The 17,357-nt window shown below is 46.4% G+C and overlaps 2 protein-coding genes across 5 annotated transcripts in view; one reads left to right on the top strand and one right to left on the bottom strand.

Moving 5' to 3' along the window:
* The window catches only part of TSPEAR (thrombospondin type laminin G domain and EAR repeats), a 190,841-nt gene that overhangs the window by 53,533 nt on the left and 119,951 nt on the right, over nucleotides 1-17,357 (top strand). The window lies entirely within an intron of this gene.
* LOC100585110 (keratin-associated protein 10-9-like) lies at nucleotides 9,770-10,597 on the bottom strand. Of its 3 annotated transcripts, XM_012501873.1 has the most exons (3): nucleotides 10,280-10,597; nucleotides 10,160-10,216; nucleotides 9,770-10,045 (listed from the first exon to the last, which is right to left on the bottom strand). In XM_012501873.1, exons 1-3 carry the CDS (start codon nucleotides 10,595-10,597, stop codon nucleotides 9,770-9,772), a joined length of 651 nt encoding a protein of 216 aa, XP_012357327.1. The 3 variants fall into 3 exon arrangements, with proteins under 3 accessions (XP_012357327.1, XP_012357326.1, XP_012357325.1); XM_012501872.1 differs by having other exon boundaries at nucleotides 9,770-9,856; nucleotides 9,938-10,597; XM_012501871.1 differs by having other exon boundaries at nucleotides 9,770-10,213; nucleotides 10,292-10,597.

Genomic DNA, 17,357 nt, shown 5'->3' with positions numbered 1-17,357 from the left:
GTGTGTGTGTGAGTGTGTGTGTGAGCCTGTCGGCTGCTGGGGCTTTTATATGCCCAGGGCCTGTGTTTTCCCAGCAGGAGCAACGCCCTCCCCTTCCGTGTTCGTGTTTGGAGCCGGGAGGACCCTCATTATTTCTGCTTCCTTTGCCATGACTTGTCCTCACTCTGCTCCTAACACTCGGCTGGTCCTGGGCAGGACCGGTGCCCCTGGCTGAGCCTGTCCCCCGGGAACACCAGGAGGGAAGGTGTGACCTCTCTGGGGCTGACCTGGTGACTTCCACCTGGCAGGTCCCGTGACTGTGCCCGGCGTGGGCCCTCAGCCCGGGGGAGGCCCAGCCTCTGTCTGCAGGGACCTCACGGGGTGGGCTGGCGTGGCTGCGATTGGGAGAGCCAGGACGGAGGTGCCTGTGTTGGGAAAAGACGCTTGAGGACAGCGCTTCCTGGCGCGCTCTGGGATCTTCTAAGATCCTGATGTCTGCCAAGGGCAGGAGGACAGAGAGGACCTCCCCTCCCCTAAGAAGGAGATGGAACATTCCGGCAGGGCCTCTGGACAGTCAGCTCATTAGGAGGACAAGGTTTGGGGACTGGCTTTTGGGTCTGGACTGCCGTCCCCTGGAGCCCTGGTCAGGTGTCCTGTGAGGGGCGGGTGCAGGTCAGGGTCTGAGGGTGGGGAGCGGCCTTCACCTTGGAGAGGCAGTTGTGGAGTGAGGGTTGCGTGGAGAGTGGAGGATACTTGGGATTGGCAAAGCTGTCCTATGCTTGGGAGGTCACTGGGCAGGGCTGGCCCTGACCCCGGGGCAGGGACGGTCACAGGCAAGCTCCTCTGTCCCAGGGCCTGAGCCCAGCACGGCCTGAGGCTGGTTCTGAGGAACCGCAAACATCTCCCAATGTCCTTCCAGCCTCTTCTGGATGAGAAAAGGGTCAGATGGGGACACAGTCAGCCCCACTGCCCAGACGCCTGGCCTTACTCTATGTTTGTACCTTGGCTGAAGCCACATGCCAAGAATTTGAAATGTGATGTGAATTTCTGGTATCTGTAGGTGACATCATTGTCCACCTAGGATCAGAGTGACTGTCCCAGGCCACGGTCACTGAAGGGCTGGATGAGACAAAGTCACTGCACCCAGCACCCCCTACCTGTACCCCTACCATGACAGTGTGAAAATACAACGGGAAAGGAAGCCCGTCAGCCTGGCAGACCCCAGTATAAAATGCCCAGTGGAATGTTAGAGGGTCAGATGTGAACGAAAGCGTAAACCTTGACCAGAGCACATGCAACGTATGTCCCCTGGAAACCCGGCAGGGTTGGGCGCTGGAGACCGGTCCACGTGCCTCAGCTCAGCTCAGCATCCACAACATTCCCATCACAGCCCCGAAGGAATCGTTGGGTACACAAATGAAGATATGAACGGCCAGAAAGTACTTGCAATCTCCATGACAGATGGAAGATTAATGTAAAAAATTTAAAGTCCTTACCACTAAAACAGGATAAGATACAAGAGAATTGAATGCAAGACTAAAAATTTTAAGTTTCCAATAAGCATTAATGAGATGAACAGCTAGTTGATTTCATTAACAACTGAAGTTTCTCAGGTTTAAGCATACGTCTCCCACCTGTAAGAGCAAACAAGATTTAAAATGCTGATAATATCCAGTACTGCAGAGCGAAGGGCTTCATTCTTAGAAACCCTTGGCAGGTGTGGCCAGGCACGGTGGCTCACGCCTGTAATCCCAGCACTTTGGGAGGCCGAGACGGGTGGATCACGAGGTCAGGAGATCAAGACCATTCTGGCTAACACGGTGAAACCCCGTTTCTACTAAAAATACAAAAAATTAGCCGGGCGTGGTGGCGGGCACCTGTAGTCCCAGCTACTCAGGAGGCTGAGGCAGGAGAATGGCGTGAACCAGGGAGGCGGAGCTTGCAGTGAGCGGAGATTGCACCACTGCACTCCAGCCTGGGCGACAGAGCGAGACTGCGTCTCAAAAAAAAAGAAAAAAAAAGAAATCCTTGGCAAGTGTAATTTTATTTAAATTGTGATCAACCATAAAATAAAATGTACCATTTTACCCATTTTAAAGTGTGCAATTCAGTGACAGTAGAGTCACAATGCTGTGCAACCATCCCCACTACCTAGTTCCAGAGCACTGTCACGGCTCCAGAAGGAAACCCCGTACTATTAAGCAGCCACGCCCAGCCCCTGGCAACCACTACTCTTCTGCTTGTCTCTATGGATTTGCCTGTTCTGCACATTTCATATAGATGCAATCATGGAATATGTGGTCTTTGTGTCTAGCTTTGTTCACTTAGCATGTTTTCAAGGTACGCCCGTGTTGGGGTATGTTTCAGAATGCCATTCCTGTTTTTGGCTGAATCATATTCCATCATAAGGACACGCCACATTTCATTTATCCATTCATCTGCTAATGCACTTTTGGGTTCTTTTCAACTTTTGGCTAGTGTGAATAGTGCTTCTATAAACATTCTTTTTTTTTTTTTTTTTTTTTGAGGCAGAGTCTCCGTCTGTCACCCAGGCTGGAGTGCAGTGGCACCATCTCAGCTCACTGCAACCTCCACCTCCAGGGTTCAAGTGATTCTCCTGCCTCAGCCTCCTGAGTAGCTGGGATTACAGGCACGCACCACCACACCCGGCTAATTTTTTATATTTTTGGTAGAGACGGGGTTTCACCATATTGGCCAGGCTGGTCTTGAACTCCTGACCTCAAGTGATCCTCCCGCCTTGGCCTTCCAAAGTGCTGGGATTACAGGCGTGAGCCACCGCGCCCGGCCCTATAAACATTCTTGTACATGTTTCTGTTTGAACACCTCTTTTTAATTCTGTTGGGCATATACCTAGGAGTGGGAGCTGATGAGTTGTATGGAATTCCATGTTTACATTTTGAGGAACTGCCAGAGTGTTTCTCACAGCATCTGTACCATTTTATATTCTCACCAGCAATGTACAAACATTCCAATTTCTCTTCATCCTTGTCAACATCTGCTACCTTCTATTTGTTGGTGTATGTGTGTGTTAAATTATAGCCATCTTAGTGGGTATGAAGTATCAATAGCATGTCATTGTGGTGTGGATTTATGTTTCCCTAATGACCAATAGCACTGAGCTTATTTTCCTGCGTGTATCACCCATTTGCATATCGTCCTTGGAGAAATGTCCATTAAAGGACTTTGCCTATTTTTAAATTGGGTTGACTTTTTGCTGTTGAGTTGTAAGAGTTCTTTATATATTCTGGGTGTTAGATCCTCATCAGAATTATGATTTACAAGCATGTTCTCCCCTTGGGTGGGTTGTTTTACTCTCTTGATAGTGTCCTTTGATGCACAAAACTTTTTAATTTTGATGACATCCAATTTATCTATTTGTCCTCGTGTTGCTTGTGCTTCTGGTGTCATATCTAAAAAACCATTGCCCAACATAAGGTCATACATATTCAGTCTTATGTTTCCTTCTAAGAATTTTATGGCTTTATCTCATATATGTAGGCCTTTGATCCATTTTTGGTTAATTTATTGGTGTGAGATATAGTGCAACTTTATGATTTTGTGTGTAGATATCCGGGTGTCCCAGCACCATTAAAACAAATAGAGACACGGTATTGCTCAGCCTGTTGCCCAGGCTGGAGTGCAGTGGCACAATCATAACTCATTGCAGCCTCAAACTCCTGGACTCAAGTGATCCTCCCACCTCAGTTTCCCAGGTAGCTGGGACTACAGGTGCACACCACCATACTTGGCTAATTAAAAAACATATTTTTTTAGGGACCAGGGTCTTACTCTGTTACCCAGGCTGGTCTCGAACTCTTGGCCTTAAACAATCCTCTCATGTCAACCTCCTGAGTAGTTGGAATTACAGGCATAAGCCATCATTTTATAACATTTATGTACCTAACATCAGTTATAAACATTTATGTACCTAACAATTATAAACATTTATGTACCTAACATCAGACCCCCAAAATATATCAAGCATAAATGGACAGAATTGAAGAAAGAAATAGGTAATTCCAGCTCAACAATAATATTTGAAGACTTCAATAAGTCACTTCCATTGATTAAAAAATTTTTTTAAATAGATCAAAGATCAATAATGAAATAGAGAACTTGAAGAACACTATAAACAAGCTAGATCGAATATGGCCGTATATAAAAATTCAACCCAACAACAGCAGAATACAAATTCTTCTCAATTCTCCAGATTAGACCATATGTTAGTCCAAAAAACAAGTCTCAATAAATTTAAAATTATCAAAATCATATAATGTATCTTCTCTGACCACAGTGGAAATTAGAAATCAACAACAGAAGGAAAACTGGAAAATTCACAAATAGTGGCAATTAAACAACACACACTTATAACAACCAGTTGATCAAAGAATAAATCAAAAGAGAAAATACTATGGGATAAATGACAGTGACAATATAACAAACGGCAAAACAGTTTATGGAGGGAAATTTATAGCTATAAATGCTTATGTTAAAAAACAAGAAAGATCTCAATTCAGTAATCTAACTTCACACCTTAAGGAACTAGGAAAAGGAAGAGCAAACTAAACCCAAACCTAGAAGAAGGAAGAAAATAAAGATTATATGTAGGATAAAGGGAGCAAATAAAGAAATTGAGAATAGAAAAACAATGGAACCAACGAAGCCTAAAATTAGTTTTTTGAAAGCAACAATAAAATTTACAAACCTTTAACTAGACTAAGAAAAAAGAGAAGGCTCTAATTATTAAAATCAGAAATGAAAATGGGAACATCACTGCTGACCTATATAAATAAAAAAGACTATAAGAGAATATATGAACAATTGTACACTCACACATAAAATCAATAAAATTTATTCCATTTAAGCGTGTTTAGTGATATTAAATACATTCATAATGTAGATAACCTAGATGCAATAGATAAATTCCTATTAACATACAAACTACCAAAACCGATACTTTATTAGTGTTCTTTATTTCTTTTCTTCTTTTTCTTTTTGAGATGGAGTCTCGTGCTGTCACCCAGGCTGGAGTGCAGTGGCACGATCTTGGCTCACTGCAACCTCTGCCTCCCAGGTTCAAGTGATTCTCCTTGCCTCAGCCTCTCAAGTAGCTGGGATTACAGGTGCCCACCACTACACTTGGCTAATTTTTTTTTTTGTATTTTTAGTGGAGATGGAGTTTCATTATGTTGGCCAGGCTGGTCTCGAACCCTTGACCTTGTGATCTGCCCGCCTCAGCCTCCCAAAGTGCTGGGATTACAGGTGTGAGCCACTGTGCCCAGCCAGTTCTTTGTTTCTTAATATGGCTTCAAGTTATTGTCTAGTGCCCTTTGATTTCATCCTGAGCTGTCATTTCTTGTAGGGCAGGCCTACTGGCAATAAACTCTCTCAGTATTTATTTATCCAGAAGTGTCCTAATTTCTCCTTTAGTTTTGAAGAATCATTTCATTGGACACAGCCTTCTTGGTGGACAGTTTTTTTCTCTTTCAGCACTTTAAGTACATCATCTCATTGCCTTCCGTTCTTCACGGTTTTTGATGAGAAATTGGCTGTTAATCTTCTCTCTTCCTGCTTTCAAGATTCTCGTTTTGTCTTTGGCTTTCAGTAATTTAATTTTGTGTTTCTGTGTGGATCTTTTTGAGTTTATTCTACTTGAAGCTCATGGAGCTCCCTGAATGTGTAGATTCAATGTGTTTCATCATATTTGGGAAGTTTTTGGCCATTATTACTTCAAATATTTAAAAAATTATTGTAGTAAAATACACATGAAATTTATCCCATTTTAAGTGTACCGTTCAGTGATATTAAATACATTCATAATGCAGTGCGGTCATTGCCACTGTCTGTCTTCATAACTGAAACTCTGTCCCCATTAAATACTAACTCCACATTCCTCCTCCCCCAAGCCCCTGGCAACCACCATTTTACTTTCTGTCTCTATCGTTTTTCTTCAAATATTTTTGAGTGCTCCATTCTCTCTCTGCTCTTCTTCTGACACTGCAGTTAAGTGTGCTGTTGCTATGTTTGATGTTGTCCTACAGGCCAGTTAAACTCTGTTCATTTTTTAAATTCTTTTGTTTTTGTTTGTCTTGAGATGGAGTCTCACTCTGCAATTCAGGCTGGAGTGCAGTGGCATCATCTTGGCTCACTGCAACCTCCGCTTCCCAAGTTCAAGTGATTTTCCTGCCTCAGGCTCCCAAATAGCTGAGATTACAGGCATGAGCCACGACGCCCAGCTATTTATTTATTTATTTTATTTTTAGTAGAGACAGAGTTTCACCATGTTGCCCAGGCCATTCTCAAACTCCCAACCTCAAATGATCTGCCTGCCTCAGTCTCCCAAAGTGCTGGGATTACAGGTGTGAGCCATCACACTCAGACTCTTTTTGTTTTTATGCCCTTCAGACTGGAGTATTTCACTTGACCTATCTACCTGTTCTCTAATTTTTCCTTCTGTCTGTTCAAATCGGCTGTGGGACTTCTCTAGTGAAATTTTCATATCAGTTATTATACTTTTCAACTCCAGAAGTTCTATTTGATTCCTCTTTATAATCTCTCTCTTCATTGATATTCTCTCTTGGTTGAGATGTTGTTTTCTTAGTTTCTCTTTGTTCTTTTGCCATGGTTTCCTTTAGCTCTTTGAGTATATTTAAGAGAGTTAATGGAAAGACTTTGTCTAGTAAATTCAATCCTGGGCTTCTTCAAGGACATTTTTTACTAATTGGCTTTTTTTTTTTTTTTTAACTGTGAATGAACCATACATTCTTGCTTCTTTGCATGCCTCATAATTTTTGTTGAAAACTGGACATTTGGAATATTATAATTTGATAATTCTGGTTGGCAGGTTCTCTGTCTTCCCTGTGGTTTGCTGTTGCTGTTTGTGTGGCTAGCAGTTTTTTGTTTTGTTTTTAAGTGAGTTTCCTAAACTATTTTATTAATGACTATACTCTTTGTCATGAAGGGGGTCACTACTCCATTTGCTTAGTGCTCAGATAGTAATTAGAGAGAGTTTCTTAAACACCTGGAGTCAAAAGATGTTTTTTTTTTCCCAGTCTTTGTAGCTGGGCTGTGTGTGTTGGTCCACACCCTCAGTGCTCACGTGGGCGGTTTGCGACTCTGCCTTCCCCTTCACTTCCCCTTCACTTCCTGCCTTCCCCTTCACTTCCTGCCTTCCTCTTCACTTCCTGCCTTCCCCTTCACTTCCTGCTTGCTCAGAGCCTGCAGTTCAGCCAGAGGTGAGCACTGAGAGCCTCTCAGGTCTTTTCTGTGCCCCATCATGGGCATGCATGGGGGCCTTATAGACTCCCAAGAATATATGGAATCTTCCAATGCCTTTATTTCCCAAAGTGTCTAATTTCTCAGCTCTTCCTCCCAGGTTTTTTGGGGTGTCCATTGTTTTCCCAACTGATGTCCTTTGTCCAGGTGGCAGTGACTGGTTCATTTACCTTTAAATGTTCTGACCAAGCCTCTGTGTAGCTGCTTCTCTGGCTGGAGGGAATCTGAGTTGGTGAAATAAGGCAAGCCCTATGTGTTAGTCCTTCAGGAAGCCATCACTACTGTGCTCCTGTCCTGCCTTGTTCTATTAGATCTTTGGAGAAGAAATTATTTGCCTTCACATTTCACTTCCCCAGTGCTTGTTCCTCCTCTGCCCACCATAGGATGCCCCTGCCCAAAGAGTGTGACTGGAAAGCCCCTCATCAAGGTCTCCAAGAACTCCCATTCCTAAATCCTGAGTTGGTTTCTATCACTGGGAGTGTGTGTACCACGGCCCCTGAAGCCCTAGGTCACTCTCCATACCACTCAGGAAGCCTGTGCAAGATGCTCCTGATCCCCGCGACAGCCCTGTGGCCCCCACTTTCCCTGCACCCATCCCTGTGTGGCCTGTCTCTTCCAGCACAGCTGCCTGGCCTGCGCTCCATCCCCACCTTCCCCGTCTGGAAGCAAGCCATGCCTCCTGCGGTGGGACCAGTGAGAATTCCCCTTATGAGCCAGGCACTGGGGACAACAGGATGCCTAAACAGGAACCATTTGGTGGGTGTCTGAGGCCTCTGGACAGCGTTGTTCAGCAGGTGAAGGAGTCCATGTGAGCAGAATTTCCCTGAGGGTCGTGTCTCTGTCCAAATGTCCATCCCTGCAGTTTATGGACAGGGAGTGCCTGCCCCAGCCAGGCCCCACTGGGGTCTTCGAGGCACAGGTGGCCTCACTGCCACCCTCACTCCTGCCTCAAGGGCCAAAGCCAGACCCCCTAATATGGGCTGACTTGTGATGCCCCCGAACTTACATGTTGAAGTCCTAAGTTAAGGTCCCACGGATGGGCCCTAATCCAATGACTGGTGTCCTCGTGAGAAGAGGAGATGAGGGCAGAGACACACACAGAGGGACAGCCCCGTAAGGACACAGGGAGGAGACTGTGTCTGCAAGCCCAGGAGAGAGTCTTCGGGAACCAGCCCTGCCATACCTGGGCCTCGATTTCCAGCCCCAGGACTGTGAGGGACCCCATGTGTGTGGCTCAAGCCCCCAGTCTGTAGACTGTCACGGCAGCCTGAGCTGACACATGCAGCTCCTCTCAGGTGGGGGGTCCTTTGTGCCCACAGAGTATGGCCGAGGCCCCCAAACCCAACTGCATTCTCCTAAGGCGAGAAGAGTGGGCGGCATCGCAGCCCCGGGTCACCAGCGTGGGGGGCGTGGGTGAGGACTGGAGGGGACAGTGTGGCTCTGGCCATCTGCCTGTCTCCCATGGCAGGAGCTAAGAAACTACCCCCAGGAGGCCTCTTTCTTGCTCTCTGGTCTGGACACATTCCCACACTGTCTTGGGACTCCTCTGTCATCGCCGCCCTGAGACCTTCCTGTTCCCACTGGCCCTCCGCCCGCCCAGCCCAGCACAGGGAGCTCTGGAGACCACGTGTCTGTTCCCTACTCTGCATCCCAGCGGCAAGCCCAGGGCTGGAGCAGGGGCGTCCCTGAGCCTCTGAGTGTGCGCAGGAGGCCAGGATGGCCAAGCTGTCACCAAGTGGAACTCCTGAGTGCTAGGACAGCTGGAGCCCAAGTCTCCACACCCACCCCCCACTGCCCATCTCCCACCTCCCAGCACAGCTGGGGCCTGCCACCCCCTAGGACAGCCTCAACCCTTGCCATGGGAAGGAGCTGCTTCTACCCACAGTGAGTGGGGCGTTGGCCCGAGCCATGTGGTGTCCGTGGGACTCAGCCAGTGAGCAAGGCTTTTGGGCCCCACAGGACCCGGGAGGGGAGCCGGACAGCAGAACATGCCACGAGGTGGACAGGAGCTTCCAGGTGTCACACAAGAGCCCCCGGAGGCCCCCCAGCTGCGGATGTAAAGAGATCCACGGGGCCCAGCCCCCCAGAGCCAGGCCAGGCCCCACTCTGCCCCCTCCCGCCCTGGGTATGCAGAGTCAGCACAGAGTCAGCTGGGGCCGCAGAGGCTTTATTGGTGCTCAGAGGCAGAGGGTGACACTCCTGGGTGCGAGACACGGGTCAGGAGGGCCCATCCCCGACCAGCGACCAGCGGAGGGTTGTGGTCTGCAGCCAGGAAACACCGTGAGGAGCAGCCAGGGCTCGCCCACCCTAGGGGAGGTCAGGGAGGAGCCAGTGAGCATCTCAGACCCCATCCCTTGCCTGGGCAGCTGTGGGTGGGGCTGTTCCTTCTCTGTGTTGAGCTGTGCTGAGGCTGGGTGGGCTGGGAGGTCAGGGGCTTCCAAGGACTGGAAGACAGGTGGGGCCTGAGCCTAGCTGGCCCTGGGGGACATGGCCGTCAGCAGCTGGACTTCTGGCCTGAGGAGAAGCTGTAGCAGGCCGGGCGGGAGCACACAGGGCGGCAGAGAAGGGACACACAGGAGGCCTGGCGGCAATAGCTGGGCTGGCAGGAGGAGACGGGCACGCAGCAGGCGGGCCTGCACACAGGGCAGCAGAGGAGGGACACAGAGGAGGAGGGTCTGCAGCAGGAGGTGGTGCGGCAAGCCGGCTGGCAGCTAGACTGCTGGCAGCACAGAGAGGAAGCCCCAGAGCAGACAGGCACACAACGGACAGGCTTGCAGCAGACGGGCACACGGCAGGACTGCTGGCAGGGGGAGGAGATGCAGCAAGCTGGCTGGCAGCTAGACTGTTGGCAGCATGAAGAGGAATCCTCAGAGCAGGTGGGCGCACAGCACACAGGCTTGCAGCAGACGGGCTTGCAGCAGACAGGCACACAGCAGGCCTGCTGGCAGGAGGAAGAGGCACAGCAAACTGGCTGGTAGCTAGACTGTTGGCAGCATGAAGAAGCCCCACAGCAGACGGGCACGCAGCAGCCCTGCTGGCAGGGGGAGGAGGTGCAGCAAGCTGGCTGGCAGCTAGACTGCTGGCAGCACGAGGGCGTGCAGGAGCTGGTGCAGCCTGATTGGCAGGGGCTGGGCTCACAGGCCGCCTGGCAGCAGGGGCTGGACACACAGCTCACTGGGGTGCAGACCAGGGTCAGGCAAGGGGCCGGGGCGCAGCAGCTGGGGGCACAGCAGGAGGGCTCACAGCAGCTCTCTGGGCAGTCGTCCACCTGCCAGGAGTCGGTGCAGGCGCTGGAGCAGATGGACATGGTGGACGCAGCCATGCTGGGGTGGGGAGGAGGTGAGCTGGGGGAGGTGTGAGTGTGTCAGTGAGTGAGTGTGTGAGTGTGTGAGGTTCTTGGGGCTCTCAGGCTTTTATACCCCTCCTGGCCTTGTTGTTCCAGGGCCCACAGCTTCCCCTTCCTTGTTGCTGAGAGGCGGCGTCTGTCATGATTAGGGATGTTTGTTTCCTGGTGACATTGCCCAGCTCAGAAATCTCCTGTCACACCTGGGCTATAGCCGGTCGCATGTGGAACCTCAGGGGTAGGAGTTGGGGTGGGCCCGATCCCAGCTGGGTTCTGGAGGCAAGGAGGGCTGTGGGCGTCTGGTGGGTGGGATGTGGATGGGATGTGCCTGGGGCCATCCTTGGTTGCTGGGGCATCGTCCAGCCACTGACCCCAGCAGCCTCAGGACACGGGCTCCCTCTGCAGGAAGCCAGCCCTTAGGAATTATTTCCCGTGTTGCAAACTCCTCCTCTAGCATGGTCCTTCCCCTGCTGCAGGACACAGGACTCGCCAATTTCTAATCCCCATGGCCTCTGTGCCTCCTGCCGTCTGTTCATTGCCCACCCTGTCCTTTGCTTGGGAGGCAGCAGGACTCTATTCCAGGGCAAGGATCGTGGGCTCAGCCCACTCCTTGCTGAGGCACAATAACAGCATCCTGGGCTGTGGTTTCAGGTTCTGAACCTGTGAAGTAGCTGTGCTAGGCAGCAGGCAGCCGCCAGGCCTCACCACTGCTGGAGCCATCTCCTCCGTGTGCCCTGCACTGCAAGCATCTTTTTCTCACCAGCCCTGCCCACAGGCCCCATCACACACCCCCAGGTCAGCCACAGGCAACTCTCATGGCAGCATGATCTTTGATGATGAATTGTTGTCACCACAGGGCATAATGAAGTCCCGAGCTTCTTGCCTTATAAAATGGCCCTGATCACTTTCCAGGAACACTGCTACCCACTAGCTAATTATAATATTGATTGTGATTTAACATTTTTATTTAAAAATTCAAGTACACATATGCATATTTCATTATAAAGTAAGACGTATTACATGATGTTGAGTAGAACGTCTTTGTTGCTCTCAATCTGGCAAAGCTGGAAACGACCTCTCATTCTAAAAATAATGCTAACATTCTGGGTCAGACCTGTCCCCACAGGGTTTCTAAAATAAGACGGAAGTTGACCAGCTATGGCCAGCTGCCACACCCCACCAGTGCTGCCCAGGTTGTAAGAAGGAGGCTGCGGAGGCAGGGGTGGCCCTTCAGCCTTACGCAAAGTGTGGTGTCCCAGGGAGAGAGTCCTCCAGCTACTGTCCCTAGGGGTGTCTCTAAAGTGGGTCCTCGCTGAAGAGGCAGGAGCTGCCGGCAGCAGCACAGGATCACGGGAGCAGCCGGAGAGAAGGTGCAGCGGTGGCCAGTGAGCCCCACAGTGGTGGCCCTGCACATTCCTTCCCCCGTCCCCATCACTGGAGGAGTTAGAGCCCCAAACAGGGAGAAGGGGAGCAAGGAAGGAGAGGGCATGCACCTGCCCACAGCCTTCCCCGAGGTCCACTCAGACTTGCCTGTGGGAACGCTGGGGATAGAACTGGGTTTCAGATAGGAAAGAAAAGTTTTGAACTGGTCCATTCTGGGCTATGGATTTGGTTCTGCCCTTTAAGGCCATAGCTTTATGATGCGCTTCAATCATAGATAGTTCAAGTCCCATTATCAATATTTCTTTTTGTAAAAAAAAAAATTTTTTTTTGTAGAGACCAGAGTCTTGCTATGTTGCCCAGCTGGTCTTGAACTCCTAGGCTCAAGTGATCCTCCTGCCTCGGCCTCCCAAATTGCTGGGACTACAGGCGTGAGCCACTGTGCCTGGCCCATCATCAGTATTTCTGTGCCAAGTCTCCTAACTTTTCTTGCTCATTTTCTTTGCTGTCCTCAGCTCCCATTCTTCAAAGGTAAGCTTCATGTGGGCAGGAAGTGTGGTTGTCTTGTTCACCACTCAGTCTCTGAGGGCCTAAGATAATGCCTGGAATAGGGAAGATCCTTTATAAAAATGGGCTGAAATAATAAATGTTTTTGGAGAAATTATTGAAGAGTAATTTTGAGCTCTGAAAACGATTCCATTGTGCTACCTTTTTCTTATGCTACATAAAACTCTCTGTCAAGTTCTGCTTTTGTGTATGGGGAATTGGCTGACATCAGACTGGCCATCTAGCTGAGAAAAATTAGGAAACCTGATTTAACAAACAAAATCTCTATTTGAGGGCACCAGGAGTCACCAAGACAGCTGAGACTTGAGTGAGTGAATCCCTATTAGAGGGAAAGTGCACAGAAGTGAGTCTAATATTTCTTGTGGATTTTCTTATTGAGGCATTTACTGATTCACAGACCACAGCCATGAGGCTGAGGCTGAGCATAGCTTTTAGTAGTCTCATACAATTGGAAGACAAAAACATAGAGTTCAGGACCTGACAAGGGGGAGGGATTCTGGTAAAACAACAACAGCAACAACAACAACAACAACAGACTTTCAGTTGGAAACAGTGAATGTAAGTGAAGGATTACTCCCTAGGATGAAGGAAAAACCAGAAAGAAGAATGAAGCCCACCTTTAAATCAGCTCGTATTGAACTCATATAATTTGTCCATAGCCTAACTGCATCCCAGAAACAAAAGTGATCTCTTCTGGAGACAGCAGCATCAACAGAGGCTCAAATCATCTTGGAAATTTTCATGAAGTCCTGGATTCAGTGAAAAATTACTAGGGATACTCAAGACAAACCAACTGACCAAAGGACCAAGAGGAAAAAGCAAACGAGAAACAGATACACAGGGCCTTTAGATATTAGAATTGTCAAACTGAAATTTAAAGTAATGCTGATTAGCTTGCTCAAGAAAACAGAGGACAAATGGAGAATTTCAGTGTCAAACTAGATTTATGAAATGGAATCAAACAGAAATTCTGCAAATGAACATAATAGCTGAAATTAAGAACTAAGTAGATTAGCCAGACAACATATTAGACAAAACCAAAGAGAAAATTAGTAAAGAAAGGGAGATGAGGAACTGTCCAGCCTGAGTACAGAGATGGGAAAGAAAAGAGGGAAATAAAGAAAGTGGAGTAATAAGCATGCCCTTATGTTGTAAATAATTATGAATATAAATGGTTGAAATCATAGAAGGAGATGAGTAAAATAAGGGTAGTAAAATATTTGAAGGTATAATAGACAAGAAGTTTAAAGTGATGAAAAACATTAACCCATAGATGCAAAAAGCATTTAGGAATCTTTAGCAAGGTGAATACGAAGGAAACAACACCTGTGCATATTGGGGCTGAAATCCAAAGACAGAGAAAAATTTAAAAGCAGCCAGAGGAAAAAAAAAAGAAATATTACCTTTAAAGAAGCAACAATAACATTTACAGATGACTTCTCAGTAGAAATTATGGAAGCCAGAGGATGATGGAATGATATATTTACTGTCTGAAAGAAAAGAAGCACCAAGCTAGAATTCTACACCTGGGAAGAAGATCCTCAAAAATGAGGACAGGAAAATGACGTTCTCTGGACGCTGAGAGGATGTGTCACCAGCAGGATCTGCACTAAAGAAAATAAAAAGATAATTAGGCAGAATGAAAATGATCACAGATGGAAGCAAGAAGTCTAAAAGGAAATGAAGTGTAACAAAAGGAGGACACACATGAGGAAATTAAATGAATATTTACTGTATAAGATGTCTTAGAAGTTGTAAAATATTTATAGAAATAAAATACATGTCAAGATCACCAAAATCAGGGGGTGCTACATGAAGTTCAAGTGGTCTTAGTACACTATACTGTCTGGGAAATAATATAAGATCTAATTTACATTAGACTTTAAAAAGTCATAGATTCATGCTGTAATCTCCACTAGAGTAATCAAAGAATATGCAACTCAGGAGGAAGCAGATGAGGGTAGTGGGTTGAATCTTGTCTCCTCAAAAGTCATATCCACCCAGAACCTTACTGTGTTAGGCTGGTCTCGCATTGCTGTAAAGAAATATTTGAGACTGGGTAATTTATAAGGAGGGAAGTTTAGTTGGCTCGTGGTTCTGCAGATTGTACAGGAAACATGGTGCTGGCATCTGCTCAGCTTCTGTGGAGGCCTCAGGGAGCTTTACTCATGGTGGAAGGTGAAGGGGGAGTGGGCATGTCACATGGCAAAAGCAGTAGCAAGAGAAAGAGAGTGGGGGATGTGAGGTGCTACACACTTAAACAACCAGATCTTTCCAGAACTCCCTCACTATCCCAAGGACAGCGCTACCAAGTCATGAGGGATCCACTCCCATGACTCGAATAGCTCCCCCTAGGTCCCACCTCCAACAGTAGAGATCACATTTCAACATGAGATTTGGCAGGGCCATAGAACCAAACCATTTCACTCACAATGTGACCTTACATAGAAATAGGGTCTTTGTAGATGTAATTAGTTAAAATGAGGTCATACTGGGTTATAGTGAACCTTAAATCCAATGACTAATGTCTTTATCAGAGAAAGGAGAAGGAAGTTCAAACACACACACAAAGTGAAGAAGGCATATGACAACCAAGGCAAAGATTGTCATGAGGCAGCTATAAGCCAAGGGACACCAAGGTTTGCTGGGAGCACCAGAAACTGGAAGCAGCAAGGACAGATTCTCCCTCGGAGCTAAGAGAAAGCATGGCCCTGTGGATATCTTCATTTCAGGTGCCTGGCCCTAAGAACTGTGAGATAATAAATTTCCACTCTTACAAGTCACTTTTTTGGTGTCATTTGATGCGGCAGCCCTAGGAACTAATACAGAGAGGGGAAGATGGGGGAATAAAAAATCTCAAAACACTAGACCCAAAAACAGTAAAGCAAGGAGATAAAAGGGAGTAGATTCCTTGCATAAGCAAAACCACAGTGAGATGGGAGGTTTAAGCTGAAACGTATCAGCAGAGCCCCACATTCTTGCCCATCCTGCACAGCAGATATATCGTTACTTTAGTCAACACAGCTATACGGACAGAGTCCCTTGGGGTTTAAGTTTGCATTGTCCTGATGACTCATGATGTGGAGCATGTTTTCATGTATTTATTTGCCAACTGTATCTGCTCTTTAGGGAAGGGTCTATTTAAGTCATATGTTATGTGGCAAAATACTAAGCACAATGGGGTTCCATGCATATAACATTTTGGAAAAGGTAATTGTAAAGGGACCAAAAAAAATGTCAGTGGCTGCCAGGGGCTAGGATGGGGATGTGGAATGACTACAAAGGGCCGTGAGGGAAATTTATGGGATGATGAGAGGAGTCTATGTATTGATTGTGTTGGTGGAGACACAACTGTCTATATTTGTCAAGACACCGAATCCACACAAAAGGAAAAAAATACAAATATCCCATATTGATTAAATAACTTGAATCTAAAATCAAAAGCTTTCCTACAGAGCCGACTACAGACCCAAATACTTTCCCTGCTGAATGTTCTCAAACAACTGGGAGAGAAATAATACTAGTCTTAAATTTATCAGCTTGTTTTATGAGGCCGCCATAATTTTCCAGACCTTAGGAAGTGGGGCCTGAAGTATTGGCCTCTAGTGAGAGCGACTGAGGAATGCTATGTGCTGCCCAGGGGGCCACAAGGATGTTACCTGGGGACATGATGACCCTACTGGGGAGGGGCCAGCCACAGGCCAGGAAAGGAGCCTGATGAGGAAGCCACTGTCATACAGAAGCTGGAGCAGACTGATCAGCAGGGGCTGGGCCCACAGGACATTGTGTAGTGATTAAAGTCCATCCATCAATAAGATATACCAATTATAAATATATACACATTTAACATCAGATCACCAATGTATATGAAACAAAAATGGACAGATTTGAAGAAAGAAATAGTTCCAGTCCTACAATAAGAGTTTGAGACTTTAATAAGCCATTCTCTCTAATTTAAAAAAGTATAAAATAACAGAACTAAATTTTTATTCAATAAGGAAATAGAGGACTTGAAAAATGACATAAATCTACTGGGTCTAACAGATATGTGCAAAAACAAACAACCCAACTACAGCAGAAAACTCACTCTCAAGTTCACATGGGACATTCTTCAGATTCAATTATACCTTAGGCCACAAAACTAGCCTCAATAATCTAAATTGATTTGAATCATACAGAGTATCTTCTCTGATTACAATGGAAAGAAACTAGAAATCAATAACAAAAGAAAAGCTGGAATTCACAAATATGTGTAACCTAATAGCACACTTTCAAACAACCAGTTGGTCAAAGGAGAATTCAAAGAGAAGATAGAAAACTCTTGGAAAGGAATGAAAAAGAAATCACAGTAAACCAAAACTTAACAAGATGCAATGAAGGCAGTACATAGAGGGAAATTGATAGCTATGAATGCTTACATAAAAAAATAGAAACATCTCAAATCATTAATTGAACTTTACACCTTAAGGAATTAGAAAAAGAGCAAACTGAATCCAAATTTAGCAGAAGGTAGAAAATAAAGACTAGAGCGCAGATAAATGGAATAGAAATTTAAAAAATCAATAGAATCAAGGAACAAAAAAGTTGGTTCTTTGAGAAGAGCAACAGATTTGACAAACCTCTATCTAGACTGATTAAAGGAAGACAGATTCAAATAACTAAAATCATAAATGAAAATGGGAACATCACTACTGACCTTAACATCAAAAAAAATAATTATAAAGAAATACTATGAATATTTGTACCCAACAAATTAGATAACCAAGTTGTAATGGAAAAACTCCTATAAACA

This window comes from Nomascus leucogenys, chromosome 25 (assembly GCF_006542625.1).
Source record: "Nomascus leucogenys isolate Asia chromosome 25, Asia_NLE_v1, whole genome shotgun sequence".
Taxonomy (NCBI): Eukaryota; Metazoa; Chordata; class Mammalia; order Primates; family Hylobatidae; genus Nomascus; species Nomascus leucogenys.
The sequence above is the reverse complement of the archived record's forward strand: the minus strand, read 5'-3'. Positions and strand labels throughout refer to the sequence as shown.

Excerpts from the sequence above, each read along its gene's own strand:
- LOC100585110 (XM_012501871.1), bottom strand. The coding sequence starts at position 10,597 with ATGGCTGCGTCCACCATGTCCATCTGCTCCAGCGCCTGCACCGACTCC. Across the intron at positions 10,214-10,291 it reads AGCAGGGCTGCTGCGTGCCC|GCCTGCTGTGTGCCTGTCTG; the intron begins GTCTGCTGTGGG and ends TCCTGCCAGCAG.